Raw genomic sequence first — 17,760 nt, 5'->3', positions numbered from 1 at the left:
GGTGTTTCACTTACTAAGGAGAAATAGACCAAAACAAGACAGGAAACCAGCAACTTCACACTGGAGGGTAGTAAACAAACCTGTGAGTGCTGCTTAGTAATTTTTGTTCATGTTCTGTAGTAACTTCTGCAAGTTTCAGCTGAAGGGAATCTAAAAGCTTGGAGTGTTTATGAAATGTCAGAGATGTATTTTACAGAGTCTCACAAAACTGATGAAGAAAGATGTGGCTGTGTAAATATTGGAGATGTGCTCCATTTACTGAGATTCTGTCTTCATATTTTATGTTTCTAAACATTTATGATTGTAAGCCTGATACAGTGCAGGATTATTTTTTTTAAATGCTGGTATTAGTCTTTTTCTGTGTCAATACTGTCTGGTAGATTGTCAGGGGACAAGGTCTAATGTGTTCTTTACCTCAGGGTTCCTGAGCAGGCAAACTGCACAATACTGTGCTTTGACTATGGGAACAAGCACAGATCTTAGCTTCTGCTTATTTTTCATTTTGATCAGCAAAAAGCTGATTATGTTCTTCTAGCTTGACTTTCCTTCATGTGGGGCAGTCCAGTAGGCTTGGTGTTCCATACACATTGTGCTGCAGGTTCAGGGTACTGTTTATAGACCACAGATGTGGTTTAGAAAAGGACATGATGCTTATAATTTTTTTTATTAATTCATTGGTATAGAAGGTAAGGTTCATTATTCAGTCACATTTTAGCAGCTTCTGAGAGAAATGTTTTTTGAACACTTTATTTCTAAACATAAAATTGAGAGACAGCTACAACTGTTTTTTGTATAGTGCTATTATGTACTTCTGCAGAGAGGCCTCTTTAAAATAGGGTATGTTCAGAGTCAAAATCCATACAGTTGGAAGATAGACACAAGTCATCTCCCAAAACAAGAATTATATTGAAATAGATGGTCTGTGAGCAGGTGTGTACCATGAATGCTGCTTTATTGTGGAAATTACCAAGTAATTGGTAATTTCCTAAAAACATAGCCTACCAAGTAATTTGTTTTCTTATAAAAGTTTGGGACCCATGAAGGACTTAGATAAACAGGCTCTGCTTATTGCAAGAAGGATGGCAGATTAGAAGTGTGTATATCTGGCTCCTTGCAATGCAGCACAGGAAAGAGAGGAACTTCTCTCCAACTTGCATGCAAAGCTGGTAAGCAGGAATTGTGCTATACTAAGAGATTTTAAATGGTTTACATCTTAACATATCTTGCCAATCCACAAGACAGTATTTTATGTGGTATTCTCCAAATTGGAAGACTTCATTGGATTGAGAAAACATGTTACAGTGATTTGTTAGTTTTTCTGTTAGTTTAACAGAATTGAATGACATATATATATATATATACAACTTAAGTAAATATGTTGAGTGAAAATTTCATAAAAGCCTAGTGTAATTTAATGAGGATTTTTTTTTTATTTTAAAAGACTTAGGCTTGGTTAGTAAGATCCCAGCAAACAGAGTGTTTCTGTGAAATTGAGGATTCTTACTGATTACTCCTCTTGGTTTTGAACTTTTGTTTATCACAAATGAGAGGGAAAGTATATTTTTATCCTCAACTTTCAAGCATTCCCATATTGATTCCACTGTGCTGTGATTTGAAAGATTTTTATCAGTAGATTTTGAGAGCCTAATTCGAAGTAGTAAATTTTAAGGTGGAAGGTAATTTATATACCAATATTGCTTTGCACTGGCTTTGCAGACAAGGTGCATATGTTTTTCTCCTGAATATGTTTTACCTGTTGGCAGCATGATAATATAAACTGTTCATTGTAAGGGCATACAGTAGTTAGGTTTTTTATAAATTATTTTCCTGCTTTACGTACTAAATGTAAGATTTCTGCATTAATTACTGTATCTTTTATATGAAGTTTTATTATGGAGTTAGATGGATTTATATGTGTGTATAATATAAGCAAGGCTAGTATTTTCAACTAGTCCTTAATCGTTTTTTTGGAACCTGCTTTTCATATGCCTGTGACTTGCCACTTGGATTCATAAGAAATGAAATACTTAATGGTTGATTTTTCTCTTTAGGTTACTTATGACTGTCTTTAAGCTTTAATTGGAAAATAGTAATGTTAAACCCTTTTCAAAAACAAAGCTATGAACATACTTCATTAAGAAAAAATCCAAACAATATTTGTGGAAGCTACAACACCAGACTTGAAAAGCATCTGTACGGGGTTATTATTAACTGAGAGAGATACCTGTTTTTGCAGGAGTCGTTGCAGTGGCCTCTGTGATGAACTCTGTACTTGACCTGGTGTAGAGCATAATTCCATATGACTTCCATGTAACAGATACTTTAAATCAAGACTATTGTGTCATCAAAGTTAGGACAAGTATCGCTTGTGATTTCCAGTTGTATGGATTTGGAGTATTTTAGCAGTTAAGTTGTCAATATTATTACATGCAAGCTTATCTAAATACAATTTTGAATCAATATTTATATTTTGCAGTCATGCTGCAAGGCTTATGAATACATGGGATACATAATGGAAAAGGAACAGGCATATAAGGATGCAGCAATAAATTATGAGATGGCCTGGAAATATGGAAACCAGACGAATCCAACAGTAGGCATGTATATCAAACCTATAAAGTATGATTTTAGGTACTATGAAACAACTACCTTTCACTGGAAAGACTGTTTTTAATTTTCCATAGAAATAAAGTATCACTGGTTTTCCTCACATAAATCCACAAATGTTTTAAGGTGTACTGAATGTGGAAAGTCCCCATGGCGAGAGGTAGCAGCTTTATGATACTTCAGAAGTTTCTGCTTACTGTTTTAGTACAAGGTTAGATTTGAAACAGTTTTACTTGGCTGTTTGTCAACAATTTTCTCTGTATTTAAGTTCTAACTTTAATAATTATTTATAATAATCTGCTATATACTGTTTGTAGTAGAGAATTTTTATAATTACATACACATATATATGTATATGATGGTGCCAGGTCACAGATTTGTTTATTTCATTTTTTATTCAGATTATCTATATTGATCAGGTTTTATGTACATTGAGTGAGGATTTAAAAAATAAATTATTTTAAATGTCTTTAATTATATCAATTTTAAAAAAGATGGCCAACTGAAAACTTGAGGCACTAGTAAAGTTCCAGTTTGGATAATAAATTTAAATTTTCACTAAATCATCATAGTTTAAATGTAGGAACCATTTTGTGAAAAGGATACATAGGATAAAATGTTGTTTTCTTACTCAACACCTAGAATCTGTCCATAGGACCCAAGGCCAGTGATTGACACAAATTCTCTTCCAGGTTTTGGGATGTGTTTATTGCCTCTTGGGAATACATTCAACTTCTAGTCTTTAATCTGTGCTTTCTTTGTGGCCTGTTGTTTTTTTTTTAGTGTTCAGATGAGACAGTCTTTGGCATCAGCTGAAAAACCAGTATTTTTTAAAAAAATAATTTAACTGTTATGTGCCTGAACTGCCAAACGTTTTGTTTCTTTACCTCTAACTGCAGTGGTTTGGTTCAAGGTTTTATCTAATACAATCTGTAGATAAAGTAGTACTTTATTAATGGGACTAAATGTTTGTGGGTTAGCTCCTGCTTTTATAATATAGTTCTGAAAATGAGTATTAATGGATGGATTACCAAAACTGAATGTGCTGTGAGTTATATGTACTGTCAGTCAAAAAATTAGGAGGATCAAACCAGAGGAAGGTTTGTACAAAAACAGAAATAAAAATGACTGATAGAAATCTTGACTATAGGTTAAATGGAAAAATCTCTATATATCTGAGTTCAGGTGCAGTAATTTTTACTAGATATTCCTGTTCTTGTAGACTAAGCCATGGTGGTTGTTGCTAAAATATTGCAGTTGTTAATCAAATGAAATATATTTAGAAAGAACTTTCAATAGCAAAGAGATCAAGACTTTTTATTTTTAAACACTCTGGAGACTGGTAATTCAACAAATTGCAAAACTTTTTTATGTCTAGATAGGAGATGTAGATGTCGAGATTTCCTTACTGAAATCAGACTGTGAAATAATCTTGCATACAAAAGCAAGTCCAATACTGAAGGTACTTGTGCACTTGTTTCTAGCTTTGCATTGCAGCGTAGTGAGGATTGTCATACATTAGAACAAAAATGGTTAAAGCAGCAAATTTCCATCTGGCGAGTAAAGCCATACGAACTGGTATCATACCCTGTATTTTCTAGTGAGGCTAAGCTTAAAAATGAAAGATTTAAAATTTCAAATTTTGGAAATTGCATGCTTATAATGTTTTGGTTTTTTTTTTTCCCAGGCCTGTTTTCTGTCCAGGCTGATATACTTAAGCTTTACCTCTTAGGTTGCAAATATCAGCCTGGCATGTTGCTATGCAACTCAGCTATTCCATGTGACTTTTTATATCATTGGTCTGCTGACAGTGGTACTGAATAGCATTTTAATTCCCTAGTTAGTTGTCCCTTTTTTTTTTAACTTTTTTCCCTTAATAATGGGATTACCTTTACAGAGGGTCAGTGTATTGCTGGCCACAGTGAGAAACTCTGTGGGATACCATGGTAATTGAAAAAATGCAGCCATTATTTATTCTCTCTAGTAGCACGTGCTCTCCAGAATAATGTCTCCTTTTGATTCAGACATAGCTATCAGTGTGTCAAGGACTTTTATTTACTACTTGAAGTGACTTTCAGTAGAAAATTTGATCATTTCCAGGCTTATATGAGACAACAGTAGAAAAAAAAAATATTAACTTCAGAAACACATGGTGACCCAAAATAAATTCAAATGTGATATTTTTGTTATTCAATACAGAAACTGAAATTAATTGTTGCTTTTTCTCTCCACCCTCTCCCCTCACCCCTTTAATTACAGGCTACAGGCTGGCTTTCAATTACCTGAAAGGGAAGAGATATGTTGATGCAATTGATGTTTGCCATAAGGTAGAATTTGTGTTCAGTACTCCGTCTCCTGTAGCAACATTTTTTACATAATGGCCCTTCTTTTTGTTTGAGTTTACATTTCTAAAATACATAGCTTAATGTCAAAAAAGTGCCCTATCTAAAAAGTTAAATATCCTCTTCATAATCTGCTGTCTGGAGCCCCATGGAATCAATAAATAAAAGTGACTGGCTGTTGATGTGAAGGGATATTCCAATGGCACCGCCTTCTTTTGGCCATGCAGTTGCAACTTGGTGAACCCATACAGAAGTACAGGTGAAAAAATTTATCAAATTAAATATTAGTATCAGAAGACACTATTAGAAAGTAACTTGAGGTATTATCTTTGTATGGTGCAAATATAAGCAGAACGAATGCAGAGTAAGAGGACGGGCTACTGTTAAAGAAGCAGAGGGAATATTATGAATTAATAATTATTCATATTAATAATAAAATCAATTAAATTTCTCTTTTTCTGAGAAATAAAGATAATCAGGAAGAACAAAATTAATGGAAGTGTAAAAGAGAAGAGGGAACTGAAGGAGAGAAGATGGAGTAGGTAGAATATGCTAAGAAAGAACCATGGGAGTGAAGACAAAGGCAGTTCATCACTGCAGAGAAAGTAGGCTTAAAACCTCAGTAATGTCTCCAGAGGTGCCTTCTGATTCATGCATTTCATGCTTTAGCCCTTAACCCCCATATCTTTTGCACCAAGCTGAAAGGACAGTGGAAATGAAACTAAGTGTCTTTGATAGAGGTGGTTTTGACTTGCATGTGTGGTGGTCTCTATCCACAATTAAATATTTGTGCATTCTTAAAACAAACTTGTTGTTATTTTAGTTTTAAAACATGTAAGCTCAGTGATGAGAGGGATTACCAACTCAGAACTTTTGGGTTGTATTGTCTTTTGACAGGTCCTTAAAGTACATCCAAACTATCCGAAGATCAGGAAGGAAATACTGGACAAGGCCCGTGCATGTCTAAGAAACTGAATTATTTTTTGTATGACTCCTGGAGTTCTGTTAACCAGACTTTGGAAACTATGAATGAAATACTGCAGTGGCAGAGACCACATCAGCAAAAAAATACTGTGGATATGATGAATTTAACTATATTCAAGATCTGGGTTATTTTTATGAAAAATCTGCAACCCTGAAAGAAATTTTATTTGTTCTCATTCAGGATGGAATACCACTCCCACATGTGTTATGTAAAGTGTCATCCAAACAAAGTGTTATTAGCATTATAAAAACGTTTTAAACATATAACTCAATATTTTGTTGTGTTTATTTGAAATAACACTAAAACAACAGCCTGTCTTATCTACTGGAGGTGCATTGTTAAGATGCGGGATTTTAGTTCATGTAAACCATTAATAATTATTAATGTAATTATAATCATGTAAACCACATAATTACAGTGTAATCTTTATTCATACAGGTGCATTTCTAAATTATGAGAGAGTTTTATTTCTACATATATTAAAACATGCTTTACTTTTTAAAAAATCCTGAAAACAAACAGCTGTGTGCATTGTTCTCAATTAAATTTACATTTTGAAATGAAAATATAACAGTTAAAATACTGAGTAAAGACTTTCATAGACCCTGCAGCTCTTAGACAGAATTTACTTTCTGCTCATGCTATTATCCACCTGTCAGATTTCCATGAAGAGAATTGTTCTTAATTTATAATGGCTGGTCTTTCAACACTGTATGTTAGGCAAAACAGTCATAAGCAGAAGCTGGCACTCATTTTGTTTGATCTGTATAAAACATCTTTTTAGGGAAATAACTGTTATTACATCTTGTCTCACATACAGAATACACCTGTGAATCTTTAAGGGAGCAGTAGCATGTCATGAATGAGTGAAAGGAAGGAGAAAGATCAGGTTTCTTTTCACTTACGCAGAATTTTTGAAAAAAACCTGTTGCACTGCTGTATTTGGTTTTCAAACAGCACTTGATGTTGTATGTGTCTTACTAGAAAAGTAATGTTTTGGCATGAGAAGAGAATTCTTAATGGTAGCGATTAAGTTTATATATTTTATAAGCAATTTGAGTTTTTAGCTTTTCCTTTTGACATTTTTTAAAGTCACTTTCAGTTTGACTTGGGTTTCTTTTTAGGATAACTCAGTGTTAAGGCTACCAAAGGGAGCCTGTTTGCTGTTGTATCTAATCTTGCTTATCAGTAACTGGGTGCTGTATATTGGGGAATTTTTAGCCTTGTTTTGTGAATACATTGAGGGGCATCACTTTGGCAGTGATGCTGCCTGCTGGTGGTTGGTAGGTCCTGCATTCCAGTAACTTTGGAGCTGTTGTTCAGCTCCAAAGATTTGGAGCTCTTCAGCTGCAAGATTTGTGTGGATATTATAATGGAGAAGAGAATCAAGTAAGTGGCCTCTTCTTCTCTAGGGGTCCTTGAAACTCATGGTGTGGCTTTGTCCCCTTCTGTTAGAGCACTGTCAGTCAGTTGTATGTGATTGTATCAGACACAATGCAAGCCTCCTGTTTCTTAAATTTAAGTTTTGCAGCATGACAGAGCTCAGAGAAGATTTAGTAGACTAGGAAAAAATTGATGATATGGGAGTGAATGAGGAACATGGAAAGATCTGGAGAATGCTGAGGGAGGGGGAACTCTGACAGGTGGGCTTGGGGGGTCAGTAGGCTATAAATTCTTAAACTATGTTCATTGGGGTTTTTTCACTATTAATAGGTACTTATTGAGGCAGCTTCTAATAAAACAACATTTCTTTGTACACAGCCTTTTTCATGAAGGATCAATGTGTTGTTACTTCCTGGATAGCATAGAAATAATATTTAGCTGAACTTCAGAATAAAAATAAGTGCAAGATGTCTTCAGAAATGTCAAGACATCTTCATCTGACTTGCTTTTCTCATAAGATGGACATTAGCCTTTCATAAGGTGGGTGTGACAGAATAAGTCATGATAAGAGTAAGATACAGAAACTGGGTGATAGAAATTGAAGTGAGACTTCAGGCTTTCTGTGGCGTACTTTTGGTGAAGAGTTTTATGTATACGCCATGCAGGTAAGATTCCTTGTCAGCCATCTAGGCACTGGTGCCTTTGTATCTATGAGGCTTTTAAAATAGGAGTACAAATGAGACGTGTCTTTGGATTTCAGTTTTTTAAAAAAGGCTCTAAGTAGTCAGAAAAAATCTTGCTTTAATGTAATATTCTCAGTAGAAATAAATGTCCTTTCTATATCCCTTTTGGTTTATATAAGCCAATTTAAGTTTTCCTGTGCTTATTTTCTTTTTACTTTTTTTATTTTTTCTGCAGAAGATTTGATGTCATATCTCTCTGCTTTTACTGTTTCTTACTTTAAAAATGCATGTTCTGGTAGTTTGGTGGGGCTCCTTAATAAGTGGGTTTGAATGGAACAGACTTCTGGGATGGAGGGGAGTCAGTAATGCTAATTTCAAAGCCCTGCACTCTTCAGTGTGATGTTGCTTAGCAACCCATCTTCCAGTTTTGCCTTTGATGAATAAAAGAGGAGAGTGAAGCTGTGTTTTCTATTGATTCATTCACTGGAACTGAAAATCTAAGCATCTTGTAGCTATAGCAACATAAGCCATAGGTGTCTCTTCTCTCTTGTCCCCTTTTCATCTGCAGGTACAGAATACCTAGAATATCTTTCAGAGGAGATTAAACGATTTTTGGTAACACTGCTAAATACTATTTTCTGGTTTCATTTGCAACCAGAAAATAGGGGTTTTTTTATTTGTAGAATATTATTAATTTTTTTATTTGTAGAATGCTAAAAAGATGGTCTAGAAAGTATCATTTGGCAAAAATAATTAGTATCAATAACTAAAAATAACTAAACTAGTAAGATTCTTAACAAAAATAGAGTGGAAAGAATTTGAAGCCCATTTCTGGGCTAGGTTTGACTATTGCAAATAATTTCTCAAATACGGCTACAGCAATTTTTAGAAAGGCTATAGACTTGCTAAAATCAGGCAGCCCTAGTTTAGTAACCTAAAATTTAATCTTGTTATTCATTAAATGAGTGAGTAGTTTTATAAGCATACTTTAAACAGAGCTTATAATGTTAAGACAATTTGCTGAAGATTTTCTTTGAAAAGTGACATTTCAGCAAAGTCTCAGTGGCAGTGGATTCTGGATCTTCAGAAGCCAATGATAAAGAACTCATTAACGTGTTCCATATACAGGGCTGAATAGGGGAAAAACAGGGAAATAAGAACGTTTTTAACTAGCAAATACTTCTCCATCCGCTTATGACTGTGCCACTTTTCAAAGCTATCTAGCTTCATTTGCTGTGTGTCTTGCTTCAACTTGCAATGAAATTAGAACTCCTGGGTTTTTGCAACATTGACCTGCCATAAAATGTTGAGAATTGGACCATTACTGCAAAAATCTCTTGATTCTGTCTCTGCTAAAAGTTGTTGCTAATTATATGACATGGTGCTTGCTAAAAGAGAAACTGTGAATGGTTTAAGTCTTGTTCTGAGGTGGGGTTTTCTTTGACTGTTCTTGATGGCTGGGCTTTTTGGGTTTTTTTAAGGAGTCAGTATGTTGATGCAGGCTTTATTTTGGGCAACAGCAGATTTTTAAAAGTTCACTCTAGAAATTTGCCTTACTTTAATTTTGTGCTATGAAAGTTGAACACTGGCTATGCCTATCTCAGGTGTTGTAGTGCTTAGCACAGTTTAGGCATCAGCTGTCAAAGTCATAAGGAGGGGTTTTAACATCCTAGAAATAACAGAACCTATGAATTGTGAGGGATTCTAGTCTGAATCTATATTAAGTCTTCCTGGGCAATATTAATTCCTAAAAGAACTGGCATCACCATTTTTGGCACTGCTGTGACACAAATCAGTACAACTACTGCCAGCTCCCCTTCTACTTGCTGAGCACGTTTTGATACCTGCGGTTCAGCAGCTCAAAGAAAGAAGTTTTGAAGTGGAGTGTGATGGTGATTATGCTGCTATTATTTGAGAGTACAAAGAAGGGGAGACTCTACACTCTGTTACGGGAGTGCAAATGTTACTTTGGGTTTTTTCTCTCCCACATCAAACCATGCTTCTGCAGAAAAGTGATATTGTACCTATCTCTCTGGGAAACTACGTTGTGAAGAGAGAGAGAGAGAGATCGATCGGTATGGGAGCCCTTCTGTGTTCTCACCCTCGGAGGGATTTTGTGTTTCGTTTCCCAGCACTGGGACTGCTGGGTCGGTAACGCTCGGGCGGTGGAGGCGAGCCCCGCAGCCGCGGCCGGGCCGTGCGCTGTGAGGGGCACGCGGTACCGGGATGGGCACGGCGGTACCGGGATGGGCGCGGCGGTACCGGGATGGGCGCGGCGGTACCGGGATGGGCACGGCGGTACCGGGATGGGCACGGCGGTACCGGGATGGGCGCGGCCGCGGCCGGGCCGTGCGCTGTGAGGGGCACGGCGGTACCGGGATGGGCGCGGCTGGGCCGTGCGCTGTGAGGGGCACGGCGGTACCGGGATGGGCACGGCGGTACCGGGATGGGCGCGGCTGGGCCGTGCGCTGTGAGGGGCACGGCGGTACCGGGATGGGCGCGGCGGTACCGGGATGGGCGCGCCGGGCCGTGCGCTGTGAGGGGCACGGCGGTACCGGGATGGGCACGGCGGTACCGGGATGGGCGCGGCCGGGCCGTGCGCTGTGAGGGGCACGCGGTACCGGGATGGGCGCGGCGGTACCGGGATGGGCGCGGCCGCGGCCGGGCTGTGCGCTGTGAGGGGCACGGCGGTACCGGGATGGGCGCGGCGGTACCGGGATGGGCGCGGCCGGGCCCTGCGCTGTGAGGGGCACGCGGTACCGGGATGGGCACGGCGGTACCGGGATGGGCGCGGCGGTACCGGGATGGGCACGGCGGTACCGGGATGGGCGCGCCGGGCCGTGCGCTGTGAGGGGCACGGCGGTACCGGGATGGGCACGGCGGTACCGGGATGGGCGCGGCCGCGGCCGCCTCGCGCACCTGGGCGCCAGGTGAGGGCGGGGCGCGGCGCGCAGGCGCGGAGCCGGCCGCGCGCACCTGGCGGGCGCGGGGCGGAAGCCGCAGAGCCCGCCCGGCTCCGGCCTCCCGGGGCTGCGGTGCCGCTCGCTCGGCTGCGCCTCCGCCGTGCTCCCGCCGGACGAGGTGAGTGGGGGAGCCTCGGGACGCGCTGCGCCCTCCGCTCCTCCGTGGCCTCTCCAAGGGCTGCGGCCGGGCAGCGTCCGGTGCCGCTTCTCCTCCGCGGGCGCGCCCGGCGGGCGGGCGGGAGCCGTGAGTCCGGGAGCGGCCCTGGCGGCCGCGGGGCCGGGGCTGCCGCGGGGCTGCCCCTCCGCCGCCCCTTGGCGCGAGGCTCCGCGCGCGGTGCCCGCGGCTCCCAGCCCGGCCGCCGGCCCCAGGGGCCTGCCCGGGCCGGGCCAGCCCGGCGCTGCGGGCTCCGCTCCGGGGCAGGCGGAGCGGGCGAGGGGCCCGGGCTGCCGCGGGCGCGGACACCGGGCTGCGGCAGCGCCGGCCGGATGCACTGCCCGAACCCAAGGTGTTGACCGAGGGAGGTGTCTCTGCCACGTACGGATCCCGCCCAAGGGTTTGCCCACAGTACCGCATTGATTCGGACGGCAGCGTGATTCCAGCTGTGTACATTGCCGGCTAACTCGGGTGTATTTCATCCTGCTCAGAGGGCTTTTAAAGAGTTCCCGCATTGTCTCTCCCCTCCGGCACTTAGTCTTCTGCACAGCAGGTGACAATACTTACACAATGTTCGCTTCGGTTTGGAAACCGACAGAAGTGTACTTTAAATTTAATCACCTCAGTGTCGTGGATTTTAAATTATTTTAACTTCGTGTAAAATATTCCTTTACAAAGAAGAATTTATTAACAAAAATTTTAGTTGGTTAAATAAAAAAATCTTACTGGAAATACAAATACGTATGTATCTCAGTAGTGTTGGATATGTTAGTCTTCTGTAACAAAAAGACCTCCTTTGTTTAAAAGATTTATCAATTATATTGATCACTTCAGCCTTGACTAAAGGCAGTGGTAGGCTGCTGAGGTGCCAGACTTAGAGACAAAGCAGTGAACTTAGAGGGTTTGTTCCTTTTTTAGCCAGGTTTTGCTCAATGGCCTGGTCAGTTTGGCATTTGCCACTGTCATCTTGAGGCTTCTCAATAACAGAGCAAAGTAAAATTTAGGTTAGTTAGGGAGAGCCTGAACTGCTATTTTTGTTGCATTGTGGGAAGGAGCAGAAGACCAGTTTTCCTCCTCATAACTGCTATTGTCACTTAACTTGTCCCTTTTTTGGGGTGGGGTAATACCAGAAGCAGCCTGGATATCTTGAGCCCTGTCAAAATAGGAACAAGGTATAAATTCCCCTCTCAGTGACATTTCCCCAGTGTCTGTGGCTCTGCATGACACACTGTGTTGCTTTGAGATAATATTTTTTTGCTTTGCTAAGTCTGCTGCCTGGTTCACCTATTTGAAGAGCTGTTACCTACTCCAAGGTTTTCCCTCTTTTGAAATCAATGTAGAAAATTATGTTCATGGTATGAAATGCTGATCAGTTGCCTGCCAACACAAGTTTCTTATCCTAATCTGTTCACTGTTGTGCCTGTCTTCTACAAGATCTGAAAGTGCCTCATGTTTCTAAACTACAAAGTGCTAGATTTTTTTCAGTCATGGGTCTATTCACTCACTGTCTTACTATTGTCTGATTTTCCCCAAGACTCGCTGAGATCATGTACCATAGGAAATAGTTCTGCTTACAGAGAATCATATCACAAAACCACTGACAGTGATTTAGCAATTAAGTTTTAGTATCAGTGACTAACTACAGTGGACTAACATTATTCAGCAGTGAAATGTATCTGGCAAGGAGACACTGAAATGCGGAGAGGAGGAAAGTGAAGACAGCTATGGGAACTTCCAACAAAGATTAGTTTAGCAGTCACTAAACCAGTAAATCTCAGTAAATCTCCCATGAGACTTTCTTTGCTTTACTCTTATCACTTAAACAAAAGTTTAAGGCCAGTTAGAAAACTGTGATTTTAGGACCTGCAGTTGATACTTGGATGTTTTTGTTATCTTAGAAATGTCGCTACAATCAGGAAAACAAAAAAACAAACTAAAGTCATCTAGTTATGGTCCAGACATTATCTTCTGGTGCTTAAATGAAAACAAGACACTAATCCTTCTAAGTTAAAAAAGCACTTTACAGCTGCTATCATGCTCACTTTTCATCATGGCATTTTCAGGGACAGTCTAAAATAATTTTAATGGAAGTCCAGAACAATTTGACAAAAAAAAAAAAAAAAAAAAAAAAAAAAAAAAAAAAGGAGAGTACAGAGCTGAGTGAAATTTAAATTTGAGATAAGTGTGTGTCATTTACATGTTCCAGGTCTGTAAAAATAAACCATAAATATTTTTATAATATATGGTTACTGTGTATTTTTACTATGCTATCAATTGTCAAAGGGCCTATCTCTGCCTATCACATATAGTGCTTGGCTGTAGAAAGATTGTAGTAATGCTAATTTTGAAAGAGCATGTGAAAGTTTGAATTTGAAGACGTCCTTTAGAATACATAGGAGGAGGTTTGGTGATGGTTTGTTTGGGGTTTCTCCTCACGTATTTTTTTTTAATCTAAATGAAACTGCTGAAGGAGACACTGTGCTGCTATTGCTCAGAACCTTTTCAGCTTCTTCAGTAAGCTCCTCCAGAAGGTACAGCTTCTCCTTCCTCTGTCTTAATTGGGGAGGCAGGTTACATCCAGTATTCGCTAGAATAACCTGTGCTCTTAATGTTTCTAAAATGAAGGTTTAGGAATTGAGCACATGCAGAATTCCTCTAACAACTTTTTTTAACTGGCTGAGCTTCTAAGAATGTACCCGGAGGAGCAGCTCCTGGGGTTTGTGAATTTCTATTTCTTCTAGGTATGTGTACCCTATTTAGGAGTGCATTCAGTAGGAACTGACTGCAACAGATAAGCAAGTGTGGAGATAGAACTAAACATCTGATTCTGTTTCTCCATTCTCATGTCCTTAGTCTTTAACTTCTGTACATTTCATTTTATCATTTGTTCCTTTATTTAAATCATGAGCTAACATTCTTGTAAACAGTAGCATAGTTTGCTATACTTAAGCAACTTGTTTAATTATCCCAAATTTCTGAAGTGCTTTTGAGTGGTTTTTATTCTATGAAGAATCTTCATATGCCATATGAAGCTAGACCTTTATGAAGGGCTCACTCTGAATTGGATGTTTCTTAGTCTGTCACCAAAGGTGCCTATGTGATTGGATGTTCCACTCAGATGAACTTCTAGGAAGTGCAAATAGTTTTGTTCAGTGATTGTTTTTTTTTTTTAATTTGCCAATAGAAAAAAGCATCAATATTCATGGTGGTAGAAGATGAAAATACCATTTACCATACTGATTATTTCAGTAACTAATGTTTTAGTAGCACCTACATTGATATTCATGCGAAGAAAACAAAAAGCCCTGTTCTGAATTTTAGATTCAGAAATGCTAGTAGTGGAAGTAGCACTTCTTATAGTTAAAATATCCTGAATATCTTTGTCAGACTTTTGCTAATTTGGTGAGAGCAGTTGATCATCATTGTCTGGTTTCTTTGTTTTTTTTCCCTAAAGTATTTGCTTAGTGTTTTTATTCACACCCACCTTCTGATTAAGGGGACTCTTAAGGTTTGAGGAAGGGATTGTATGCTTTGATCACAAGGAGAAATAGACAAACTTTTTATGAGACTGTGCTTCTTGAATTATAGAAGAATTAGATCAAGTTGAAACCAAGTTATGTAGTTAAATGGTTTTGATTAGAATAATTCTGATCCATTTTGTCCCTGTTTTTCCCATTTTTAGGATTTTTGGGTTTAGTATTTCTACTTATTCTTTTTGATTTTTTTATGTTCTATAAGCAATATTGTCAGGAAACATTTGAAACCTGTTTAATATCTGGATAGAAGAAAAGTAGTTTTAAAAATACTTATTTTTAAAAAATTGAGGTCAAGTATATTGTTGATACTAACCCAAATGAATTTTGTCTCATATGTTTGGAAAGAATTTCTGCTGATTTGGATTAATGATATCTTCACTTTTCTATACAATATTATTCTCTACAGTGTTGTTTAGATCAAGCTCATAAAAAATTCAGTTTTCTACTTGTTGGCTACATTAGCAGGGCTTTCTTGTAAGAGTTTTTGCAGACAGTCTGACATCAGAACCAGTGGGTGGCATAATGTAACACAGGCTGCATTGAATTCTCACACTGCCCATGTGATGTGGTTTGAAGTAGTGTGGCAGCTGCCTTTTGGCACTTTTAGAAGAATTTAGTAGTACATTTTAGTTGTCTGGTTATTTTCTTAAAAAAAAAAAAAATCCAACTACAGATGTTTAGGGCTAGTTATTTGAAAGCGCTGTAAGAATCCAGACTGCTGTTAGTGAAAATAACACTAATGAATAGAAGATTAAACGCTTTGCTGAACAGTCACCCCAGGGAGTTTAATCATGCCACATACTTCTTCATCATGTCCTGGAGGATTGAATAGTAGCTTGGTCTGTGTTTGCTGACACATTGCTATGTCATGAAAATGTGAGAGGCATTTGTGGGGAATAAAGATTGTATTTCTGACTACAAAATTATCCTGGTAAAAACCCTCAGTAAAATACAGCTTTCATAGCAAAAGTTCTTTGGACAATGCAGCTTCTGTTCTGGAAACTGCTACTCTTTTGTGTGACAAAGAACTCTTCTCTTATTGTAAGCAATATCCCTATCAGATATTTTGTCAACAAAGCTACACTCAGCATTTGTCTATATCAAAAGGTTTTGCTGTATGCTTGTGGCAGTCAAGCCTCTGTCCACCTGGTGTTTGCTGCACATAATATTCCAAAATTGTCACTTGATCCTTTCTTAAAGAAACATCACTTGAACTTGCTTCTGTGCTTGGCATGCTGGTAGAGAGTACTAATCCACACTGAAAGGGTTAAGTTGTGTTGCTGTCTTCCACAACCCACCTAACTCCAGGGGAGGTTCTTTTCTAGGGACAGACACATTTCCTATAAGTGTTGTGGCAGCATGCTCCACATCTCTCGTTTCTAATGCCTCTTATGACATTATGTATTTCAAATACATGTTTAGATAGAGGTGTATATATTAGGATTTTTTTTCTCCAGTTGGGGAAGATATATTTATATTGCTTATTGATTTCTAAGCTTTAGGACTGCTAGTATCTTATGTGCTTGTACATGGTGCACTGTTGAAACAGTAATGTGATTTTTCTTTTTGATGGTGTTAGGAAATCATTGCTGGTTAGCAACCTGCAGAGACTGTTAGTCCCTGCAATGCTGGGTGCTGATCTGTACATACAGTTGGTGTTTTACACTGTGTATGGCAAGGTTAGGAGGTGAGTATGACTGCACAGGTGGCCTCTGTGCTGAGAGACTTGGGGCTGCCCCCCACCTCCAGTCTCATCCTGGGCTGAGCACAGCTGGTTCCAGCCAGCTGTAGAATAGACCCACTGTTGGCCAAAGCTGAGCCACCCAGTGTAGCAGGTGGTGCCTCTGTGATGAAGTATTTAAGAAAGGGTCAAAAGTACTGCACAGCAGCTGTGAGAAAGAGGAGTGAGAAAAATGTGAAACTCTGCAGAACCCAAGGTCAGTGAAGAAGGAGGGGAGGAGATATTCCCCCTGCAGCTCATGGAGAAGACTGTAGAGAACAATTTCTGTGCAGCCCATGAAAGGACCAGCCCAGAGGAGGTATCCACTCTGCAGCCTGTGCAGGGCCCCAGTTCAGAGCAGGTGGAGATATCCTGAGGAAAGCTACAGCCTATGGAGAGCCGTGCAGGAGCAAGATCCTGGCAGGAACTGTGACCCATGGATGGTCCATGCTGGAGCAGTTTATGCTGAAGTACTGTACTGCAAGGAGAGAACCTGTGCTGGAGCAGGGGAAAAGTGTGCAGAGGAAGGAGTGCTGTCTTACAAGCTAATCACAGCCCTTATTATTGATTCCTTCTGCACCACTAGGCAGAAAGAAGAGAGAAGAATTGGGAGTGAAGGAGTGAAGCTGAGCCGGGGGAGGTAGTTTGAGCCTTTGTTTCTCACCATCCTACTCTATTTTTAATTGGCAGTAAATTCAAATTCATCATTACAAGTCTGTTTTCCCTGTGATAGTAACTGATAAGTGATCACAGTGTCCTTAGCTCAACCCATGTGATTTTCCATCTTATTTTGTCCCAACTGTCATGCTGAGGATGGAAAGCAAGAGGGTGGTTGGGTTGGTGTCTGGCAGCCAGTCAAGGTCAACCCACCAGGCACTGTGAGAAAGCAAGACATTTTTCAATCTGGCAGTTTGGTAATTTGGTTGCAATCATTTCAGGGAAGAAGGTTTTTATTTGTAGTGTTCCATATAAAGGTATCCGTATTGTAGTTCAAATGTTTTAGCAGTAAGGAAAAAATGGGAAAAAAGTATGTGACACAGAAGTGGACTGGTTTGTTTGGTTTGGTTTTTTTGAAATTTTGTGAGTTGAGAAGCATATTTTTGGTACCTTTTAGTATGGTCTAATATACTTCCCCTCTGCATTCTTTTAACAATAACTCTGTGGTAAAAACACTGTAGTTTGAATGTAAGGGTTTATTAAGCTGACATAAATTTTGAAAAGCAGTATAATGTGCAGAAATCCAGATGCTTAGTTTCACATGCAGATTCTTGAAGAAAAGCAGGTAAAAGAGTTTGTTTTCTCTGACTTTTATCCCTTCCTGAGTATATATTACTCCAGTTAAGACCTACTTGTATTTCAGAGGAATAAATAGAAAAGTAGTTCTTGA

The 17,760-nt window shown here is 39.6% G+C and overlaps 2 protein-coding genes across 5 annotated transcripts in view; both read left to right on the top strand.

Annotated features, from left to right (window-relative positions):
* The window catches only part of TTC21B (tetratricopeptide repeat domain 21B), a 37,899-nt gene extending 29,441 nt beyond the window's left edge, over nucleotides 1–8,458 (top strand). For 2 of the 4 annotated variants that reach the window (XR_014956537.1, XM_021528595.3), the window contains 3 exons: nucleotides 2,477–2,597; nucleotides 4,867–4,934; nucleotides 5,847–8,458. Coding sequence is in view for 3 of the 4 variants with exons in the window: in XM_021528595.3 (XP_021384270.1) it covers nucleotides 2,477–2,597; nucleotides 4,867–4,934; nucleotides 5,847–5,924 (267 nt within the window). In the remaining variant the exon portion in view is untranslated. Of the gene's footprint in view, nucleotides 1–2,476; nucleotides 2,632–4,866; nucleotides 4,935–5,846 lie in introns of all 4 variants that reach the window. The other 2 variants (XM_085584349.1, XM_085584348.1) reach the window with 2 other exon arrangements.
* Nucleotides 8,459–10,954: 2,496 nt separating this feature from the next.
* GALNT3 (polypeptide N-acetylgalactosaminyltransferase 3) overlaps nucleotides 10,955–17,760 on the top strand; it is a 24,197-nt gene continuing 17,391 nt past the window's right edge. Inside the window, exon 1 of the mRNA XM_085584351.1 lies at nucleotides 10,955–11,081. The gene's annotated coding sequence lies outside the window, so the exon portion shown is untranslated. The remainder of the gene's footprint in view (nucleotides 11,082–17,760) is intronic.

Source organism: Lonchura striata, chromosome 7, assembly GCF_050655825.1.
Source record: "Lonchura striata isolate lonStrDom1 chromosome 7, ASM5065582v1, whole genome shotgun sequence".
NCBI lineage: Eukaryota > Metazoa > Chordata > Aves > Passeriformes > Estrildidae > Lonchura > Lonchura striata.
This window is presented reverse-complemented; position numbering and strand designations above follow the sequence as displayed.